The sequence below is a fragment of the Podarcis melisellensis genome (genome assembly GCF_964234715.1).
Source record: "Podarcis melisellensis genome assembly, chromosome: 17".
Taxonomy (NCBI): Eukaryota; Metazoa; Chordata; class Lepidosauria; order Squamata; family Lacertidae; genus Podarcis; species Podarcis melisellensis.
Window position 1 is genome coordinate 2,483,098 of NC_138534.1, and position 22,837 is coordinate 2,505,934.

At 44.8% G+C, this 22,837-nt stretch overlaps 1 protein-coding gene across 3 annotated transcripts in view; it reads right to left on the reverse strand.

Annotated features, from left to right (window-relative positions):
• LOC309360595 (putative G-protein coupled receptor 173) overlaps positions 1-22,450 on the reverse strand; it is a gene marked incomplete at its 5' end in the record, with an annotated part of 76,492 nt that extends 54,042 nt beyond the window's left edge. For 2 of the 3 annotated variants that reach the window (XM_081895220.1, XM_081895219.1), the window contains one exon: positions 5,480-5,881. Coding sequence is in view for 1 of the 3 variants with exons in the window: in XM_081895218.1 (XP_081751344.1) it covers positions 21,429-22,450 (1,022 nt within the window). Of the gene's footprint in view, positions 1-5,479; positions 5,882-21,428 lie in introns of those variants that run through there. The other variant, XM_081895218.1, reaches the window with a different exon arrangement.
• Positions 22,451-22,837: the final 387 nt, after the last annotated feature.

Here is a 22,837-nt window from a genome sequence, read left to right on the forward strand (position 1 = left end):
AAGCCTAGCAATGATCTCTCAAGAGGTGTCTGAATGCATAGAGAACAAACAGACAAATGGATAAACCATTTCCTTTTTTCCTGTTTAAGGTATTTTATTAAGATTTTCCCATAATACAGTAAAATTACTACAGAAGATACAAATCAAATAAGTATAAAGAGAAGAAAGGAAGGAAATGAGAATAAAAATAAAGAAAGGAAAAGGAGAGAGAAAGAAGAATAAAATTTAAAAGAAGAGGGGGGAAAGACACAAAAGAAGAACTTCTGATTTTCCATCTGCCGGTTATTAAAAAAATAAAACTGATTACTTAAAAACCTTTGGTCCATATAAACATCCATCTTCTCCATTTTCTATTTAACAATTATCTTTTAGGCTAAGGATTCTCAGAAAGATTGATTTATTTTTCCTATGAAAAGTCCAAGATAGGTTTCCTATTTATAAATTTTAACCATATTTTTTCTTTTAACTTTACCTCCATTAATTCCTAGCACCATTACTTCATATTAAGTAATACTACATTCTTTTGTCCATGTCTATTTTAGAGTCTCTCCTCTGTGATCACACAGTGGGCCAGTATTTGTCTACCCCCATTATATATTCACTAGTTCATGTCCAGTTCTGTATATTCAGTTCCATCTCCTGCTGCATTCCATTTCCTGTAATGTCTAGGATAGTATCCCAATCTCCTCCTCTAGGATCTTCCATTTTATTTCCCCCACAATCTTCTTCCAGAGGGAGTATCATAACCATCATACCATCATAGCATCAGGGATGAGAGGGATTGGAGGAGTCCATGGTGTGGATGGTTTGTTGAGATTTGTTCGCATTTGTGAAGTGGGGGGGAAGGGTTTGTTGGGTCAAATTAGCGAAATTGATTGGATTCTTGTTGTCGTCTTGTTGGGCTGTGTATGAGATAAAGGGAAGCCATACTGGGGTGAAAGAGTCCTCTTCTATTTGTCCCCGTGTCAGTTTCAGTCTGTTGCTTAGCTTTTCTATTAAGGCTGTTTCCCATTTGGTACCAGTGGTCCATGTTTACTCCAGACAGGACTCTCCAGTGTTTGGCTACTGAGGCTTCAGGCTGCTGAGAGTAGGTGGGTTATAAGCTCTGTATAATGTGAGTGGTCATTATGATCTTGGAAAATGTTCAGTAGGGCCAGTTCTGGGGTGAATTCTGTTTACTTATTTTGCATATCTCTTGTAGGTTTGATGCCTAGAAGGGTTAGATTTGGGGGCATTTCCACCACATGTGGAGATATGGGCCTGTGGAGGTGCAGCCTCTTCAACATTTTGGTGCGGTTCCTGGGCATATTAGCACCAGTTTCTGTGGTGTTAGGTACCATCTGTAGGTGAGTTTCAGAGTTCCCTTCTTTTGGCTGAGATGGATTTAAAGGGAGGTTTAGACCACATTCCAGTTCATTGGGTGGGGTTGATTTCATAGCATATGTCATGCTCCCATTGCTCTTTGATTGTGTCAGAGAAGTTTGTGGGATTTTGGAGCAGTATTTTGGATATTGTAGATGCCATTCCTTTGCCGTGTCCCTCTGCTGTCAGGAGGTTTTTGAAGGTGGTCAAGGGCCTAGTGGCTGCTGCCTTTACTGCTGGATTGTTTAAGAAGGTGTGTAGTTGGTGGTGTGTTAGCCAGGGTATTTGGGTGTCCCCTACTTTGTCTTGTATTTCTTGTGTTGGTATGGGTTTGTTGTTTTTGTAGAAGTCCTTTAGACAGTGTAGGCCTTTGGTTTGCCAGGTTTTTATCTGGAGGTTTTGTGCTGCATGTTGGAATAGTGGGTGATGAGCCAGGGGTGTTAGTGGGGCTGGGGAGAGTTTGCTGTGTGAACCTGTTGAATGTTTTTTGGATTTTCTTTAGTTTGTTTTAGAGAAATGGGTATGCTGTTGTGGGGGTGTTTTTGACGATGTCGCTCTCCAAGTGGACCCATTGTTTTGTTTCGTCTTGTCTTCTAGAATATATTGGATTATGTGGCATACTTGGTTGGCAATGTAATATTGCTGGGGATTCCCCATCCTCCTTCTGAGGAGGGAAGGTGCAGGTATTTGGGGTTTATTATTGGCTTTTTGTGTGAGAAAATAAACTAGTGTAGTTTCTTCTGCACTTCCAGAGTTGGGTTGGGGGAACCCAGATTGGGAGGGTTTGGAATAAGTAGGTTAATTTTGGGAGGGAGATCATTTTGATCATGGCTATTTTTTTCTAAGAGTGAAGTTGGTGTTGTTTCATTTCCTCAAGTTTTTGTTGATTTGTCACCACAGGATCTTGTAATTGTGGAGATTTAGTTTGTTGAGGTTTCTGGTTATTTGTACCCCCAGGTACCTGAATTTGGTGTGGCAGAGTTTTATCTTTGTGATGTTGGTGAATTCTTTTTGGATATGCAGGGGGAGGTGGTGCTGAGGTATTCCCATTTCCATTTTCTACTTCATATTCCTCTGGTTCATTTTCTTCACCTTAATCAAACATTGATCTGATCATTTTTAATTGTTCAGCCATCAACTGTTTAACAATACCAATGGTCACTGGTTGATCCAAAAGTACCTTTGTCATACAGGATGCTTTTAAATGTTCTGTTAGCCACTCAATCCACTTTAATGTTTTCCCCTTAAAATCACAGCTGCAGATGCATTATCTCAAAACAAAAAGATTCCTTTTTCACAGCTAATGATGGCCACCTAACTTTCAATTTCACCAACTGGAAGTACAGGCCAGTCGTGTCCGACTCTAGGGTTGTGCGCCCCTCTCACTTAAGAGGCCGGGGGCCAGCGCTGTCCGGAGACACTTCCGGGTCACGTGGCCAACTGGAAGTAGAGAAGAGTAAAGAATTCCTATTGTTCCTTTAAATCTTCCTTATCCAGCATAAATCAAGCCTTCCACATTGCTTTAGACACATTGACAATTTGATTCCTTTCTATTTTCTCAACAACAGAAGGTAGTACTCACAGATTTTCAAATTGTAGATTTTCCTCAGTGGGTGGGTGTCTCTCATTACAGTTGCTTTGTCCCAAGGATGTTTTAAAAAGAGAGCCTGTAAGGGGATTATGTGATGTTTTGGGCATGATGGCATTACTCCATCAGGAAGTTTTTAATGCTTGATAGTTTTATTATGTTTTTATGTGTTGGAAGTCGCCCAGAGTGGCTGGGGCAATCCAGCCAGATGTGTGTGGTATTAACAACCACAACCACTACTACTACTACTCAGCTTGCCATTTTGTCCTAACTCCTGTCCAAGACACTAACCCCTCATCTCCAGAGTGGTTTAATAGCCAGACTATGTGTCTGACTATTATCAATCACCATGCAATTATCTTCTGTCTACTGCAGCTAACAGAGAGACAACCGAATCACCATTCGTCTCTCCCAGAAGTCCCATGGGTAAAGCATTTCCCACAATATGTAGATTTCCATAAGGCAGCAGCATATAACCATGTTGAGTTGTAATTGCCAATCCCAATCCTGAGCAAAGAGGACACTAGGAACACGTGATGACCTAATTAATCATGCAGCAGCTCTAAATGTAAAACCAGTACATGGAGACACATACACACTCATCATCTACATCGAACTGGGCCCTTCCTTTCTATCCTTGGGACACTCCAAACTCTATAAAAACATAATAGCATCAGACCAAAAGCATGCAAATCACCTGTCTTGATGAGGCCTAGTTCAAAGGCCAATAGAAAAGGGAACCTACCCTCAGCCCTGTGGATATGATCTACGCAGCACTCAAAACAGCATGGCATAAAATGTCCACAATGGCAATATATTTAAAGTGGGGAGACAAGTTCTCCCCTCACTCTCTGCTCTTTCTTTTGCTGCATTTTTATAAACTGTTTTAACTGTCATATCAACTGTGAAATATACTCAAAGTTGCAAAGTGATTTCATGCTCTTTATTCAGCTCATAGTGGTGAGGAGGAATGAATGAAAGTCCTCTCAAAGTATCTGCTTTATATACATTATTTACACAATGGGCTGCACATGATTGGCTAATTCCGGAATTCTACTGTAAGCCAATCCGGTTGTGGATTCACTTCTATCTGGAGCATGATTGGGTGGTTCCTGCCAACCAATCATACTGCTGCATTGTTTTAGGACCAATCAGACTGCTGCATTCTGAATCCTATTGTTCTAGGACCAATCAGACTGCTGCATTCTGAATCCTATTGTTCTAGGACCAATCAGACTGCTGCATTCTGAATCCTATTGTTCTAGGACCAATCAGACTGCTGCATTTTGGATCCTATTGTTCTAGGACCAATCAGACTGCTGCAGTTTGGATCCTATTCAACTCAGTACATAATACCTGCAAATGAAACTCTGAAAAGTCAGCTGCAGAAACCAAACCAAGTTCTTAGAAAAGTGAAAGCAGAGCCTTAATTTCAACTGGCAGATTTTAATGTCTTCTCCCATATGGTACTCTCTAGTTTCATGCAGGGGCTTGTGGTACAACATGGGGGGAGTGATCTGAGCAAACAATCGGATGAAAAGTTGTGTCTTTAGAAGCCAGTTAAGACCTTCAGTTTTTGTCTACCTGCAAGGTGTGGGAGGGGAAGGATTTAAGGGCTCAGTTAAACAGCTGTGGCAGTTTCTGCTCATTAGATCATGAGAGTGGAAATGTGTAAGCAGTCTATGGTTTCATCTGTCTGGGGAAGCAGCAGACCAGGGCCCCAGTTCCTAGAATGTCTCCACAGACAAAAGCAGAAAATTGGAGCATCTCAGGGAACAACTGCAGTGGCAACATCCTTTCCTAGGGGCACAAAGGTGGAAGACCCAACTCAGTACAGCAGCAGCCTTAGGCGAAAGAGGAGGAGGAGGGATATGATTTATATCCCCCCTATCCTCCAAGGAGGGACATGGGTGGCGCTGTGGGTTAAACCACAGAGCCTAGGACTTGCTGATCAGAAGGTTGGTGGTTCGAATCCCCGCGATGGGGTGAGCTCCTGTTGCTCGGTCCCTGCTCCTGCCAACCTAGCAGTTTGAAAGCACGTCAAAGTGCAAGTAGATAAATAGGTACCACTCTGGTGGGAAGGTAAACGGCGTTTCCATGCACTGCTCTGGTTCGCCAGAAGCGGCTTAGTCATGCTGGCCACATGACCCGAAAGCTGCACGCCGGCTCCCTCGGTCAATAAAGCGAGATGAGCACCGCAACCCCAGAGTCGGCCACGACTGGACCTAATGGTCAGGGGTCCCTTTACCTTTACCCTCCAAGGAGCTCAAGGTGGCAATACAGAGTTCTCCTCTTCCCCATTTTATCCTTACAACAACCCTGTGAGGTAGGCCAGATTGAGAGGCAGTGACTGGCCGAATTAGTGAACTTCATGGCAAAGTGTGGATTTGAACCCTGGACTTCCAAAACTTAGTCCAACACTCTAATGGCTACACCACACTGGCTTTCTGTCACCAAATCCCTAGTTTATTTAATATCCCTGTAAAGTTTTCCAAACCCATTTTTGTAAAAACTGTTATTCATCCTCACCTTGCAGACACCTCCACTCCACCTTACAGTGGGCTCTGCCTGCTGAAGCAGTAACTATTCAGGTTTCCAGTCTTCTGGTACCATCTTGTCTGTTGAACCAACAGTGATTGTGGTGTAGTTGTTTTTAATCAGATTATTAAAATAATCTCTTGAGCATGATCTCACTAATTGCAAGAGAAGTTCAGTGAGCAATAACCTGCAGCAATGTCCTTAAAACCCACCCCCACCCCTACCTGTGGAATGTACCAAAAAGGTACAGTTGTTGATATTCGTCTGTCTTGAGAGACAATGGAGTGTGCCTCCGGGGGTGAAGTCAAACCACTGCGTCAGCAGCAACAAAGTGACATCCCTGAAGCACAAGCCTGGACAGTGTGTATAGAGGCCCAGGGCTGCCCAGACAACAAGACCATTTAGGATCAGAGTTTTCCTTCTCCTAGATGGACTACCTTCCCAGTTTGATGAGCCCCATCTGGCCCTCACTTCCCTCTATAGCACGTGCAGAAACCGCCTTCTTGACCACTGGACCCACTAATGCTCTTGTTCACTCAATCTGCCAGCGCTTGTCCTCACATGCAGGAGAAGTCCTTAACTCATGAGAATTTGAGACCCATTGGTTACCCTCACCTGGTATAGCCGGCCAGTCAAAGCCATTCTTGGGGTGTAGCCGCTGATGTGTGCTGGCAGCTTCAACGAGCCACAGGTGAGTGCAGGGTGAGGACAAAAGTGGGCAAACTTCCCCAGGAGCACCACATGTCCCCCGCCAGAAGTACTACCCCTCTCCTAACACCCAATACACAGTACGTCCATGGAAATCCTACTTCATGGGGGGGGGGAGTGGAATTGAATTCATATTCGCTGGACCGACTGGCCTGCTTTCAGGAAAATAGGTATGGTTGAGTTTTGGTGTGCCAGAACCAGCAGATACCTATAATACCTGCTGCATCCACAAATTCTTACAAAAAAACCTGTTTTTCTGGGGTTTGCTAGGGTGGTTTGCATCACAGGATTCCGTGCACATTCCAATATGCCTTCCTTTGAGATCCTTTGAAGAACAGTCTCTTTCTCTCTCTCTCCTGTGCTTATTTTACAGTTGTACCTTGGTTTTCGAACAGCTTAGTTCTCAAACATTTTGGCTCTCAAACACTGCAAACCCAGAAGTAACTGTTCCGGTTTGTGAACTATTTTTGGAAGCTGAATGTCCGGCAGGGCTTCCGCAGCTTCTGATTGGCTGCAGGAGCTTCCTGCAGCCAATCAGAAGCTGCGCTTTAGTTTCCGAACATTTTAGAAGTCAAATGGACCTCTGGAATGGATTCCATTCAACTTTCAAGGTACGACTGTATTTACTTGCCCTGTTTTTATACAGCTTTCACTGCAAGTTCAAAGTGGTATAAAAATTGCTTTGTTTTCCTGCAGTAAGCTCAGGAACTGCCTACTAGTTTCAGAAGGGATCCAAATAGAACAGCTTGAGGCAAAGAAAAGAAACATGCCATACTTTGAAGGCAATTGTGTGGTACAAGCTCTACCCACTTGCCAGTCCATTTTTAATTGTTAATAATGGAGTTTGATAAATGCCTTAAGAACTCATGGACTTTGGCTATTGCAGAAAAAATCACACATAAACTGAATGTTTCCAGGGAGATGGAGGACCCATAATGCTTTTATGTCATCTGGTGGGATTTTATTTTATGCTTTGGACTTAGATGCTCAGCATTCACCATCCACAGCAGCTTGGGAAATATGGATGCCTTGTTTAGACTGGGTTGTCACCATTTCTCTCTCTATAGTATGGTGTAATACCCTGCTACTGCACTTTTGGGTTGTTAGTAATGTTAATAAATGTACACAAGCAGAAATGCATTGGGAGTCAGAATCATCACATGGTGAGATGGGTGGGAGAGTACTGTGAAATGAGATAAGCTGGGGCACATTTTGTTTGTTTGTTTGTCTAGCGTTGAGCTAGGCCTAGTCTAGGGAAGCCCTGCCCTTGTGAGATGTCACCAGGACAATAAACAATTCATCTTGTGAGTTTTAGGTTATGCTTAAAATTCTACAAGGCAGGCTTAAGCAGTATGTGGACGGAGAACTCCCAGAAGTGCAAGCTGGATTTCGAAGGGGCAGAGGAACCAGAGACCAAATTGCAAACATGCGCTGGATTATGGAGAAAGCTAGAGAGTTCCAGAAAGACATCTACTTCTGTTTCATTGACTATGCAAAAGCCTTTGACTGTGTCGACCACAGCAAACTATGGCAAGTTCTTAAAGAAATGGGAGTGCCTGATCACCTCATCTGTCTCCTGAGAAATCTCTATGTGGGACAAGAAGCTACAGTTAGAACTGGACATGGAACAACTGATTGGTTCAAAATTGGGAAAGGAGTACGGCAAGGCTGTATATTGTCTCCCTGCTTATTTAACTTATATGCAGAATTCATCATGCGAAAGGCTGGGCTGGATGAATCCCAAGCCGGAATTAAGATTGCCGGAAGAAATATCAACAACCTCCGATATGCAGATGACACAACCTTGATGGCAGAAAGTGAGGAGGAATTAAAGAACCTTTTAATGAGGGTGAAAGAGGAGAGCGCAAAATATGGTCTGAAGGTCAACATCAAAAAAACGAAGATCATGGCCACTGGGCCCATCACCTCCTGGCAAATAGAAGGGGAAGAAATGGAGGCAGTGAGAGATTTTACTTTCTTGGGCTCCATGATCACTGCAGATGGTGACAACAGTCACGAAATTAAAAGACGCCTGCTCCTTGGGAGAAAGGCGATGGCAATCCTAGACAGCATCTTAAAAAGCAGAGACATCACCTTGCCAACAAAGGTCCATATAGTAAAAGCTATGGTTTTCCCAGTAGTGATGTATGGAAGTGAGAGCTGGACCATAAAGAAGGCTGATCACCGGAGAATGGGTGCTTTTGAATTATGGTGCTGGAGGAGACTCTTGAGAGTCCCATGGACTGCAAGAAGATCAAACGTATCCATTCTTAAGGAAATCAGCCCTAAGTGCTCACTGGAAGGACAGATCCTGAAGCTGAGGCTCCAATACTTTGGCCACCTCATGAGAAGAGAAGACTCCCTGGAAAAGATGGAGGGCACAAGGAGAAGGGGACGACAGAGGACAAGATGGTTGGACAGTGTTCTCGAAGCCACAAACATGAGTCTGACCAAACTGCGTGAGGCAGTGGAAGGCAGGAGTGCTGGCGTGCTCTGGTCCAGGGGGTCACAAAGAGTCGGACACGACTAAACGACTAACAAACAACAATAAAATGGGAAAACCTGCAAGTATCATAGCAAGCACCATCCCATGTGTGTGAGAGAAGTGATGCTACAGATGTCTCTTCTAAGATGGTTTCTGCCACCCGAGGTTTTTTAAAATTATTTGCATTAAAAACAATTAACATTATTTCAGAAGTTAGCTGCAGTTAATCAGGGGCATGTTTTAACACATAGTGGGCAGTACCATGACCTGAAGGGTGGTTGGATTACCTGGGGGGGGGGGGCACCAAGAGGCAAGGCGTCAGCAAGGGGGGAAAGAGGTGTACATGACTTTCAGACTTTGAAAAGTTGGTATCAACAGAGTTCATCAAGTTCATCAATTTTGTTGAATTAACTAAACTAAGTTGTTTTAATTGGATTTTGAATAAGTGTGCAATTAATTGTCATTATCTTCCTATTCTGAATAGTTTTTTTATAGGTAGGGGTCACTGGTAATGAGTTTATGGAACCAAAGGAGAAGTGGCCTAAGAAAGTTTTAACCGATGGAGAAGTCTTTGGTCAATTAATCACATCAGATGATTAAAACAGCAGAAGTTCTTGTTATTATTTTATAATTTACTACATTTCTACCTCATTCTTCAACCCTTCAATGCCTCAAAAATAATATAAAATCAAAAAATGAAAAATAGTAATTGTGACGGACAGCAGAGCCAGACCAGAGTCGGGTGATGCAGTCCCCTTGAAACTCCACCAGAGGGCTGGAGCCTCTCTCTGACTGGCTACAAAGGCAGCTCGCCACAGAGCGGGGAGGGAGAATAAAAGGGGCAGCTTCTGAGGGAGACGGATAGGGCTGGATTTGAGATGAGAGTTAGGCAGCAAGATAGGGGGGAGTAGGAGAGGTTTGGACTGAGGGAGACCTGGCTCAGATTTGGGTTAACATTCCCCCTGAGGACAGAGCCTTGCAGCTTAGCTAGGGAGGCCATCTTGAGGGTCTGGGAAAGACAGACAGACAGGCATGTCCTGGGAGGGCTGAGTGAGCCGGGAGAGGAAGAAGCTGGTCTCAGTCTAGCGGGGAAGAGTTCTCCGAGGCACAGAAGACTCCCAAGCCAGTAACAAGGGGGGAGGTAATCCCCCGGGTCCGTTACCTCAGGAGTGGGATTGTTAAGTGAGCGGGTACCTGAGGAAAAGTGCCTCTTGCTCATGAAGCAGCGTATTAATCTGTGAAGGAAGCTGTGTCATAATAAAAATATTTCATGGAGCCACCTGTCATAGCTAAGCATCAGAGACTGATTTAAGCATCTTACCACGTATTTTAGAACATCTACCTGATTTTTAGCAACTGAAGTTTAAGAAGAGCTGTGCCTATAGTATTATGTTTAAGCCTGTGATATCTTTTTACCTCATTTTAGTATTAAGTTAACTTCTACTTGAAAGAACACATTTCCTGACCCATTTTGTTTCACAAACTTCTCTTTGTTTAATAAACTTTTCCTGTTTGTTTGATCAACTCCTGCCTGAGACTCTAAATCCTTAAGTTTCCCCTCATACAAGTCCCTCATATGATAGTCTGTGGTAAATTGAAAAACTTCGTATAACTGGCGTACAGTGAAGTGGGTGCACTCTCTTTAAATTGGGGGTGGTTAGATGGATCCGCTACAGTAATAATTAAAACGATTGATAGAAAAAAATTTGAAACTCAGTAATACAAGATCACTTTAGCAACAGGCATAAAGCAGTTTTTCCTGGCAGCCCAAATTTCTTCTGAAGAGGACTATCCCCCTAAGTGCAGAAAAGACTGAGTCAAGCAACCTTCTCTATGTGGACGGACAGCTAAGGCTCTTCTTCTTGCAGATAACAGTCCATCCTTGGATAGAGGAATCTAGAGAAAAGACTTGGTACAGGGTCTTAGGGTAGGAGGAGTTTCATATGAACGAACAAAGAGCTTCACTCACACCGGTGTAGACAAATAACTGTGGCAAATCACCACTTGGGGAATCAAAACCTTTCTGAAGATGACAGAGGAGAAAGGTTGAGGTTAGGAACACAGACAAGGTAAAGAACAAATGTGTCACCTGCCTGTCTGTGAGGATTTCTAGACAGTGAGAGCAGACATGTGTGAGTGGCAGTGATAAGTTAGTAACTTGCGTCTTATCACCCAATGGAAAAAGTAAGTTTGACACAGATTAAATGTTTACATCCCCTTCTCTTCTCAGTCTTCTTCAAATTGGGGGACAAGATTCACAGATTTTGCAAAATACATTTCAACAAACAGATCAAATACAACCCACCAACCAAGTATGGCAGATTTCCAGGGGTTCATTGGAATTCCTGGTTTTGCAGATCACTCGGAACAGCGGGGGGGGGGGGGCAGGGCAAGTTACCACCAACGGCTGATAAACTTGGTAGGTCACAACTTGTGTAGAACTCTCTCTTGTTTTGGAACAGAACTCAGGAATTCAGATGCCCAAACACTGCTGGCTTTCAGCTAGAGACCATACTTTCTTCTAGGGGCTGTTATAAAGCCTGAGATAATTCTGGGTGTTGGCCTGTACAGATATTATTTCAGGCTGCTTTTTTCCATTCAAGAAAGAAGTATCTTCAACATAAACAATGTAATATGTATACCTGCAACTTTTAGATATTTGCTGCAGCAACTTAGGCCATCTTGAAGGTACATCAGCTTTGGAGTTCATGGAAATTGTCAAAGCAGATCCATGGATTTATGACTTACACATTACATTCCTCGTACATGAAGGTGACACTCACAAGTAGCTCTTCTTAAGATTTAAGTTTATTTCATGGAGTTTATACTATGTTGGTTACTCAGAAAGTGAGATGCTAGGTTCCAAGGCAGGTTGCAAAATTAAAACACAATGTTAAAAACATTATAAAACAATTTATAATCACAGAAGGGTGGGCCCTAAAAATATGCTACTCAAATGCCAAAAGTCAGGGTAAAGAAGAGCATATTAGGCATTCATCCCTTGTGTAATTAAGATGCCAAACACATTTCTGTGGGGAGGGAGGACCAGAATCTAGGGGCTGCCACAGAGAATGTCGTCTCCCGAATCAGCACCACCCCCAAACTTCTGAGGGCACAGGAACTACCAAGAGGAGCCCCTCTGCTGATCTTTACACCTGAGAGGGTCTGTAGGGAAGGAGGCAGTCTTTCAGCTATTTGGTGTCTGAGTTGTTTAGGACTTTAAAACAGTCACATGCCCATCTTGAATTGGGCCCAGAAACGAATTGACAACCAGTGTAACTGTTATATGAGATCTAAATGGAACCCCAGCCTGTAACCTGGCTTATGCATGTTAGACCAAGTGAGGTTTCCATAACACTAATACAACCAGTTAGTTGATTCCAGCCTTCTATATTAAAAAACATTGCAAGTTTTTGAATTTGCAGGTTTCTAATTAATTTATGGGAGGCGGGTGGCGCTGTGGTCTAAACCACTGAGCCTAGGGCTTGCCGATCAGAAGGTTGGTGGTTCGAATCCCCGCGATGGGGTGAACTCCTGTTGCTCGGTCCCAGCTCCTGCCAACCTAGCAGTTCGAAAGCACATCAAAGCGCAAGTAGGTAAATAGGTAAGGTAAACGGCATTTCCATGCACTGCTCTGGTTTCACCAGAAGTGGCTTAGACATGCTGGCCACATGACCTGGAAAAACTGTCTGTGGACAAATGTCGGCTCCCTCGGCCAGTAAAGCGAGATGAGCGCCGCAACCCCAGAGTCGTTCGCGACTGGACTTAACTGTCAGGGGTCCTTTATCTTTACCTTTACCTTTAATTAATTTACAGAGTAGAAATAAATTAGATTTTATATGCCCAGACTAAGAACTCCATCAAAGTGTATCCATAATGGAAAAATGCAAAGGAGAACGAAAGTTCTACAGGTTGCCTGCCCCTTCCAATACTACCCCTCCACCCTTACTTGGATGTAGCTGTAGAAAAAACAGGGCAAGTGGACAGCCTTTTGCCTAAAGACAGAGGCACTGTAGGTGGAAAGAGGAAGGTGACAACCTCATTCTCTTAGCATGGTAGCCTAGTTTGACCCAACCTTGGGCAGGTAAACAAATTCTTCTTGTTACTCAAGGAAGAGAAGCAAGCAATGTTTTTTCACTGCATTCTGTAGAACTGACAAGATAGCTGGGCTTCTCTTTCTCACTTGGTATGTGGTAGCTGCAGCCTGCTCTGTGCATAGAACAGATTGTGCCACTTCAGCCTCATTTACCACATTGTACACAACTGTCTAAAACTGTGCATGCATTTTTGGACAAAGCCTCCCTATCTTGGACAGCCTCTGCAATCCATGAACTCTCCTACCTGTCAAATGCCAATTTCATTAGCTCTTCTGAGGAAAAGGGGGGGATGATGTGATTCTTTCTGTTTTCACCATCTAACAATTAATTGAGGTTGCACCCCATCATGAGAATGACTAAAATGATTTAAAATTTTTAGGGGTACTCATGGAAGCACCTTGCATCTCAACTGAACCACAGACAGATAACACATTGCGAATATATTTTGAAATGATATTTAAAGAAGATTTTGTCAATTTCCCTTATCCACTCCAGACAGTCTTCTGAGTCAAGGCTCCTTTGCCATCCCAGACATCCTGCAATAAAACCTGAGGATCCTAATCCATGCCCAGAAAACATTTAAGAGGGTTCTTAATTTGAGCTAGATCCCACTACAATTCTATCCCAGAATGTGCTTTCAACACCAGAACTCAGGTTCAGAGCAGGTAAAGAAGTAATAAAGGTAGCTGGAGTGCATCTGAACATGTGCACAGTGTCTGAAATTCCCCAGGCACCAGGTGCGTCTTGCTACTGGCACTGGTCAAATTGTGACTATGTGGAGATCTCTGAATGAAAGGTTGGTGACTAACATCTCCGTTGGACTGGCCTCTCCAGCTTTCTTAAGCAGGTAAGCAGAAGACCTTAGTTATTGCATTTATATACTGCATCACCTTTTTCTCTCCAAGGAGTACATGGTTCACCACACTCTTAAATTAATCCCTATGACAACAACAACAATAATAAACAGCATTACAACAAAAATGGCACCTAGACATTCCATTGTGGCAACTGTAACCTAGGTTTAAGGTAGAGGTTTTCAACCTTTTTGAGTCCACGGCTCCCTTAAGCAACTACATTCTTCCTGTGACACTCCTGAGGGGCTCAGGAACCCAGTTATGTCACCCCTTGCCTGCAGAGCTAGCAGGCTCTCACCCTTTTTTGAACAGCTTCCCCTTTGGAGTGTTCCCTCAGCCTCCTCTCCTTGAGAGTCCTCTGGGCAGCTGCTGCTGCCATCCCTGGTCTCTGAGCCAACCCTCCCCACACCCCAAACAGAGGTGCCTTCCAGAGGCAACAAAGCCAGGGCTGCTGCAATAAACAGCTGTGCAAGCCTCTGGGAGGCAGAGACATGAGAGGAGGGAGGGGAAGAGGGACAGCACCCCTGACCATCATTAAGGCACCCCAGGGTGCCATGGCACCCTGGTTGAAAACCACTGGTTTAAGGTGTCATTTGGTGATTGGCTTATATAGCTGAGTTTCTAACACTGCATGTGCAGCATATATTTCAGTCACAACTCTAAATGTCTAGGAAGGGGGATGGGTAGACAGGGTTTACTGATCAGAAAAAATATGGCTTCCAGGCATGCTTGAGCATCAGTAACAATCTCTTAGAAACTAACTGCCACACTCAGGTTAATGTGGGTCTTTGAAACCTTGAATGCTTTACTGGAGAAACTACCAGTCTCTTACAGATAGGTAGCCGTGTTGGTCTGCCATAGTCAAAACAAAAAAATTTCCTTCCAGTAGCACCTTAAAGACCAACTAAGTTAGTTCTTGGTATGAGCTTTCGTGTGCATGCACACTTCTTCAGATACCATCTGAAGAATCTGAAGTGTGCATGCACACGAAAGCTCATACCAAGAACTAACTTAGTTGGTCTTTAAGGTGCTACTGGAAGGAATTTTTTTTGTTTTTACCAGTCTCTTGTCATTTAAATCTTTCTGAAGCATTAAGACCAACTTAGTTAGCAGTAGTTTCAGGCATCCCCAAGGGAAAGCAAGATTTAAGGGGTTACTGAACTACTTCTGCCTTCCTCAACAGGTGCAGCTATCTAGAGTGCATCATCAAACACAACTTCCATATGTCCTATAGCCATGTCTGAACTATGGGTATAGCACAGAAAGGCAGGAAAAGCCCAGAATTCAGCATCTTCCAAACCTCTGCTTTATTCTTTAAAATCAAGTTTCTAACCCTTACGACTGCAAATAGAAACCTGAAGCTGTGCTGCCAATGTCTGATGAAAGCTCAAAAGGCATAGGGAGAAATAATATTTACCGTACCTAGTTTTTTTTTGGGGGGGGGAATAAAAAAAATATTTTCCCCCCAGGCGCAGGGCTGGGGTGGGGGAAGCTTCGGGCGGATATCTGCCCGAAGCCCGGGGCGCGCTGCTCAGCTCGCCCCAGGCTTCGGGATGCAGGCTGCTATCCGCAAGCCTAGGAAGCACACCGACTCCTCTTGCTCTCCAGGCTTCAGCGAAAGCCTGCATTCGCCCCATAGGACACACACACATTTCCCCTTCATTTTTGGAGGGGAAACAGTGTGACCTATAGGGCGAAAACTACGGTACTGTACTTGTCAGGGAAAAGGACAGTATCCTGCCAAATTCTTCTTCCTTCCATGTAGCGGAAGCAGAATACTTTTTGCCAAATAAGCAAATATATGGGAATTCTGTAGAATTTATACGTGTCTCAGTATTCAGCTTTGTTTGCTGTAGAACTGGGGTTACCCTGCTGCAGAGTTTTGCTCTTTACTTATTAGTGCAAAGCCCATACAATCATAATGACAAATTCCCAAGCTCTGGGTTTGGGTGGTATGTAACTTAATTGAACATACAGTAATTCCAAGAAAAGGCCCAGAACACCCAACAAAGCAAGTGGGGACTGATAAACTGATCCTTATCTTATCAACAAAATGGGAGGATGTGGAAGAGATTCAGATGCTTACAGAGTTTGGCAGAATTCATGGATGTGTGTGCATTTCTCTCTCTGCCTGCCTTTCTGCGCTGCTATTGTTTTGTCCCTGCCCTTTGCTTAAAATTTTAAGACATAATCCAACAGAAGCTTTTTCGATCCAAGCCCCATTGAAATGAATGGGAGCTGATCAAAAGCAGTCCCTGCTCATTTCAATGAGGCATGCACAGGAGCATTTATCATTGGTTTGTCCCCTTCAAAGATAACTGGTACAGCGGTACCTCGGTTCTCGAACATAATCTGTTCAGGAAGACCATTTGAGTTCCAAAACATTCAAAAACCAAGGTGCAAAAGGCTGTCTGCAAATTCAATTGAGAAAATTGAAAAACACACAGTGGAAGCCGTTCGACTTCTGAGGCGCGTTCAAAAACAAGCCTCAAAACACAAGTATATTTTTCCATCCTGAGACAAACTTAAAAATGGTTCTGCAAGTTTTCATTATACTTTAGTTTGCAACAGGGGAAAATTATTAACAAGTGTCCATGACCTCACCAATAAACCTCTCCTCCATCTACAGAGCAAATCTGAAACGTTGTTAGATTATTTGGGAGGCGGGGAGAGGAATAGAATCATAGAATTGCAGAGTTAGAAGGGACCCCAAGGGTCATCTAGTCCAATCCTCTGCAATGCAGGAATCTTAGCTAAAGCATCCATGGCTGATGCCCCTCCAACCACTGCTTAAAAACCTCCAAGAAAGGAGAGTCCATGTGAAAGATGAACATAAAAACATGAAAACTAGATAGCTGTCTGAAGCATGAGGGGAAGGGAGAATAATCCAGCATTCAACTTAATGGTATATGTGCACTTAAGGTAGGTTACACCCCACTAGTGAAGAGGTTGCTTTGATCATTGTTAAAATGTTATCTGTCTTCACCCAGATTCAGTCTACAACATGAGACACAGAACAGAGCATGGTTCTGTGATCGTTTCCACCCTAGTTAAGAAATATCACCTGAGAAAGCAAGTTACAAATATAATACAATCCTGCAGGTGACGGGTGGTGGGGATTTCCACTGATACCATCTGCTCACTTTATATACTGTCATCAGTAGAGTCAAGAGACCACAAAGATTACATGCTTCCACCTGAGGCTGCAAATAAAACAAGTTTCAAGCATTTTGTCTTTACTTCTTCCCTCTGCACATGCATATTTTAATATTCATTTTAAATATTTTGATAAAAATATTTATAATTTTGTTTTTTACTTTATTAGAAGAAAAATACTTTTGTAATAATAAAAAGAAAACATTATGAACCCTTGCCCTTCATCCATCCTACTCCCAATAATCTCAACACTCTTTCCCTCCAAGCCAACTACATAAATACCAATGGGATATGCAAAACATCAATCAAGTTGCCAATGCTTTAAAATGTTTAATAATAGAAGTTAGTCTTTCACATAGTGCTTTTAAAGTAGTCAAAGTGCTTGCTACAAATTCTTGCAACAACAAAACTCTCCCTTCCTGTCCCATATGCTTGGACCTGCATCCCAGAACACCTGTATGAGGCCTTTTATGTCTCCTAAATTCATTCTCAAAATCTATCTTTTCCATGAAGCATTTGGCACAATTCCTTAGTTCTGTAACTAAGTCAAAGCATGTACAACTGAAACAATGGCATGTTATTTGTTCACCCCATGCTTCCACTTCCCTCCCCTTGTTGTTTCCCCTATACTGAATTTCAGATTGAAAACTCCTCAGTGCAGGGACCCTTATGCTTTGTGAAATATCACATATAATGCTAGCACTGAATAAAATGCAAAAATTAATCCATTTCTTCTTCTTCTTCTTCTTCTTCTTCTTCTTCTTCTTCTTCTTCTTCTTCTTCTTCTTCTTCTTCTTCTTCTTCTAGCTCCCATGCTTTATGTGGTCACCAAAATCCTGTATTTCTAGATACCACTGTCCTTGGACAAATAATCACTTCTTCTATCCTAAGGCTCAAGATGGATACCACATGTTCATCCTTTTCCATACTTTTAGAAATAAGTATTATTTAATTACAGCGGTACCTCGGGTTAAGAACTTAATTCGTTCCGGAGGTCCATTCTTAACCTAAAACTGTTCTTAACCTGAAGCACCACTTTAGCTAATGGGGCCTCCAGCTGCCACCGCCGCATGATTTCTGTTCTCATCCTGAAGCAAAGTTCTTAACCCGAGGTACTATTTCTGGGTTAGCGGAGTCTGTAACCTGAAGCCTATGTAACCTGAAGCATATGTAACCCGAGGTACCATGGTATTACCATCACTTTTTAGAAGACATAGCTCAAGGGAACACAAACATTTTGAACCTATCCCAAGGCAGGAAAAACAACTGCTTGTGCTTTCCCAGATATAACAAGGACAAAAAAAACCAGGCAAGTCCCTTGTCATTATCCGGGGAACATACAACAGATCAAAATGGTTAGACCTCACACATCACAATAATCCTGAAGATTTCCAAGAAGCCTCTGAATTTCTGTACTGTTCCCAAAGTGCTAATAGGACAATGCGAGGGAGCAAGGAGATGGTTGAAGCCTCTTTGGCCCGAGCCAGCAGGAAAGGGGTTCCACCTCTCTCTAGTTACAGATAGGTAGCCGTGTTGGTCTGCCATAGTCAAAACAAAAAAAATTCCTTCCAGTAGGACCTTAAAAGTGAGGTATCTGAAGAGGTGTGCATGCACACGAAAGCTCATACCAAGAACTAACTTAGTTGGTCTTTAAGGTGCTACTGGAAGGAATTTTTTTTGTTTCACCTCTCTCTAGTTGCAGAATTTCTTCCTCGGTCTCCCCTTCTTCTCCATGGGCATAGCCAGGGGGGAAAAGCTGCCCCCCAATCAATAAAAATACTTAACCAACTGAGGTTTTGTCCCGCCCTAACAAAAGCCTGCCAAAAAATCTGGCTACTCCCATGTTCTTCCCCCCAGCCAGTCACACCCAGTCCCTGCTACCTTGACTTGCTTGTGAGCAGACCCTTAGTCATGAGCAGATAGTTACTCACAGAGAAACCTTGCTTCAAGTCAAGGGAATTGTTTTTGGTCCCTGTAGTGGGAGCGTTTTGCTCCCTCTCCAGGCCCACAACTAAGGGAACAGGCTGGCTGTCACTTCAATTCTAGAGTTGTTGCTTCCCCCACCCCTTGTGGTTTCCCTATCTGCTTAACCAGCCATCTTCTTCCTCCTCCTGTTATAGCAGAGCCAAATGAAAAAAATAGGATAGGAATTCTACACTTTCACACTCCTGTGATTTCAGCGGGTATAGCTTGTCATTCAAGGAACATCTGCTGAAATCTCTTCTTCTCTACAACTATTAAAGGTAGAAGAGCACTATCTTCTTCCAGCTTGCTACTCTATCCTGCGTCTGAAGGCTTTGGCAAAGTGGAAGTGCCTTCTGAAACACCACAGACCAAATCAATGTTACATAGTAGTAGGAAGGTTTAATTTTTTTTACTTTTTTATATTTTTGAGAATCAGAGTGTGTGAGGGGTTGCTTCCAGATTGGAACCCTTTGGTCCAATTAAAATTTTGATTATTAGCTTAAAAACGGACTTAAGACAAAGGCTACACATCACATTTAATGCAGTGTTTTAATATCCTGCAATGGCCTTTCCCATGGACAGTATTCTTGCACCACATTTGCTCACAAATCTGTCCCAGTCAGCAAAGGTTCTGTCTAATGTTAATAAAGTATCCCATTTGCAGGTCCTGCTTTATTGCTTTCTGTTGATCAACGGGAAGTAATGAAATACAGGAAATGTGTAATTAAATGGACAGTAGCCCTGAAATGCCTCAGTAGTTTTTGTCTGTCTACCACAAACAAAAACCTGACGTTCTCTGGGTTCTTCATGAAAACTAAGTCAACAAAGGAAGGAAATGGAGGGGGAACACAGAACTGTTTATCATTCTGTTTGTATACTTAGCAATGGTGGTGATCACAATGTCTGTCATAGTCTACTTTGTTACAATACTTAACAAAGTGGGGTAGTGCTGGCTCTGGGTTCTTCAGGTAAGTTGGCTTTCACACAAGCCACTAAAGGCTAAACTTGAAGTTACAGGCATCTCCCCACTTACACACATTCTACTCATGCGCAACTGTGTATACACACGGTGCCAGGAAATTAAATAAATAAATAAATAAATAAATAAATAAATAAATAAATAAATAAATAGAATCACACCGGAAAATGGTAGGAGAGAGCGGGAAAGTCCTTGTGGCTTGCAAGGAGACTCTCCCCAGAGCCCAAAGAGGATGTCAGAGAGGGCGGAGGAAGCCCCAAAGAGACCGAAGCAGCAGCAGGGCTTTGTTTACGCTGCTCAGCCTCCTCACCTAACAGCTGACGTGAGGGGTAGAGCAACAGCAACAGCCACTTTCTCATGCATCCTCCAGCCCCTAAATATTTTGGTCTGGATTGGAGAGAATGGGAGAGAGAGCTGGAGAGGAGGAAATCGGCATTTAGAGGCTGCTTCCCACTTTACATGATTTCACTTATTGGGGGGGGGACCCGGAATGTAACCCCCATGTAAGTGGGGCGACACCTGTGCATGCACACACCATCATTTCCTACAGTAAAATCCAAGCAATGCCCTTCTGGTATAGTGGTAAAAATATAACTCAGAAGTCACTATCCCTTAATGATACCACAAAATCTGTTATGTGAAGCAATTGGCTTCAGCCTACCAAATGGCTGATCACCTTAGGTAGCAGATTTTGGGTTATCAGCAAACAATGACATGTGTACAGGGAAGAACAGTTGGGTGGTGATGGTTCATATGAGCCTCCATCTTCAGTCTGAAGTGGTATAAGTCACACATAGATTTAACATCAAAGCAAGAACAAGGCCTAAAAAACATGGACCAACAAAGATTGACAAATTAATGTGTACAGATTAAACATCTGTACAGATGACTTTAAACATCTGCGTGTTATCTACAAGTGACAAACACCAGTGTGTGCAGTGATCATGCCTGCCACATCTAAGTGCTGAACTGCCTTGAAAAGACTTTGCTTTTCTGTAATCAGTATGCAAAACCAACAGTAACTAGTATACATGTTTGCCTTAAAATGGTTCTCTTCCACATTCTACACATTAACATTAAAATATGAACTCAATGGTGTTTTTAGGGCCATGTGTGAAAATACCCTAAGCCTAAGGCATTATCTGGGAGGGGCCAAAACCAAGCTGACACCTTCTCTGACAACTATTTGTACCTCCCTTAGGGATGCCCTTATTTCACTAAGGAATCATAGGTACAAGTGAGAGACAAAGAGGAAAAAGGGACCCATTAAAAGCAGTTCAGAGATAGGAGGAGAGCCTTTGAGACAAGCCTACTTAGTGCTTAAATTAATACACCATATATTTTATGTTTCCTTTTAGCAAAAAAACAAAAACCAGTAGCTAGTCCCTCTCTTCAAAAGGAAATTTGTGACCTAAAGGAGCATCTCCAATTTGCAAATATTAGAGGTTACTGCACATAGGGTCCAAGCAAACTGGGAAACAATACTGCTGGGCAAGACGTTCTATCCTGAAAGGGGCTGAGCGATTTCTCACAGGGCTAAGGAAGCAAGAAACTTTGGTTCCAACCCCCTCTTTTGAGCAGAGCAGTATCTAATGGATTCATGAGGGATGTGAGAGCAGAAAGCCCCAGGCCATGGATTGGGTCCAGGTGCCAACAGCTTTTGGAAATGGGCACACAGAACACTGCGGGGCATTACCTGATTTTGATTGGCCTCATACAGCTCTTGAGTCTTCGTAATTCGCCCTCTTTGCCAGACCTCTTTGGCACACCCTGGGAAGGTGCAGCCCCCTTCAGTACCACACTGTAGTTCCTGCCGTCATTGTTGGCCCAGTAGATGCCCTCCTCGGTCTGGTACCGCACCACAAAGTCAAGCCGGGGCCCTCCTTCCTCTTCCTCTTCCTCATCCTCATCGCCAAATTCCAGGCGGAAAGCAAAGCGGTCCGTCAGGCCCCCGTCTGGCGAACCCCCTGGAATATAGAGGGCAGGGTAGTCCCGGTGACTCTGCCAGCGGTCTCGGCTGGCCCGCACGTGCACAGCCTTGTGGTAAGAAACGTTGAGCACCCGCACGGTGCCACGCAACACCCGGGGCTCCCCTGGCTCTGGGGGCAGCAACTCTTCCAGCTCCACCTTGGCCTGGCGCAGGCGCCCAAGCTTCTCCTCCTCACCTTGCCCCGCCGGTTGCAACACAAAAGATGGCAGGAAGTAGGGGGCAGGAGGGGAGGGTGGCTGGGAAGAGGCCAAGGGGGGCACCACCTCAGGGGGCGATTCAGGAGATGGGGGCGGCCAGGGCTGATAGCGCCGCCAGCGGGCCAAGGGCAGGCCCAGGGCATCAGCGAACAGCACGTGCCGGCCTGCAGCATTCTGGGAGGGCTCCTCCGTGGCAGCGGGGACATGCTGCTGCTGCCCTTGGCCATGCGGGGAGAGCGGGCCAGCCGGGCCCGGGGGCGGGCAGAGAGGCCCTGGCAAGCGAGGGGGCTGGCGCAGCTCGGGCGGCGGCTGCAGCTGCTCCTCGTCCTCGTCGCCCGAGGAGGAGCTGCTTCCCCCGCCGGCGGCCTGGGGCCTGGGCACCGGGGAGGAGCGGGGCACCAGGGTCCGGGACGGGGGGTCTTCCTCCTCCTCCTCCTCCTCCTCCTCCTCGGCCGCCGCCTCCCGAGCCAGGGGCAGGGCGGGCAGCGGGGGCGGCGGCGCGGGGGAGGAGGCGGCCCCCGCGCGGGCCATGGCGAGCGGCGGAGGGAGGCCGGCGGCGCAGACAGAAGCGGCTGCTCTCGCCCAGGCGGCGGCGGCGGGACGGAGGCGGGGGCGGGGCGGGCAGAGCGGCGCCGGCGCCAATGGAACGGCGAGGCAGGCCTTGCTCTCCTTCCTCCCTCAGAAGCGACGAGGCGGAGGCCGCGGACGCGGAGGTTCCTCTCGCCTGAAGAGAGGAGGCCGGCGGCGGGCCTCTTCTTCGCGCCGCGCCCCCGCTCCAGAGCGCGCCGAAGCGCGGAGAAAGGGCGCCTTCTTCCTCAGCGGCCCCGAGGAAGGGAAGCCCCAGCGCGGCGGCGGCGGCGGCGGCAGGTGCGCGGCGTCCGCCCGCGGGTCAGCCTTGCCCGCCGGCCGGCCGGCCGT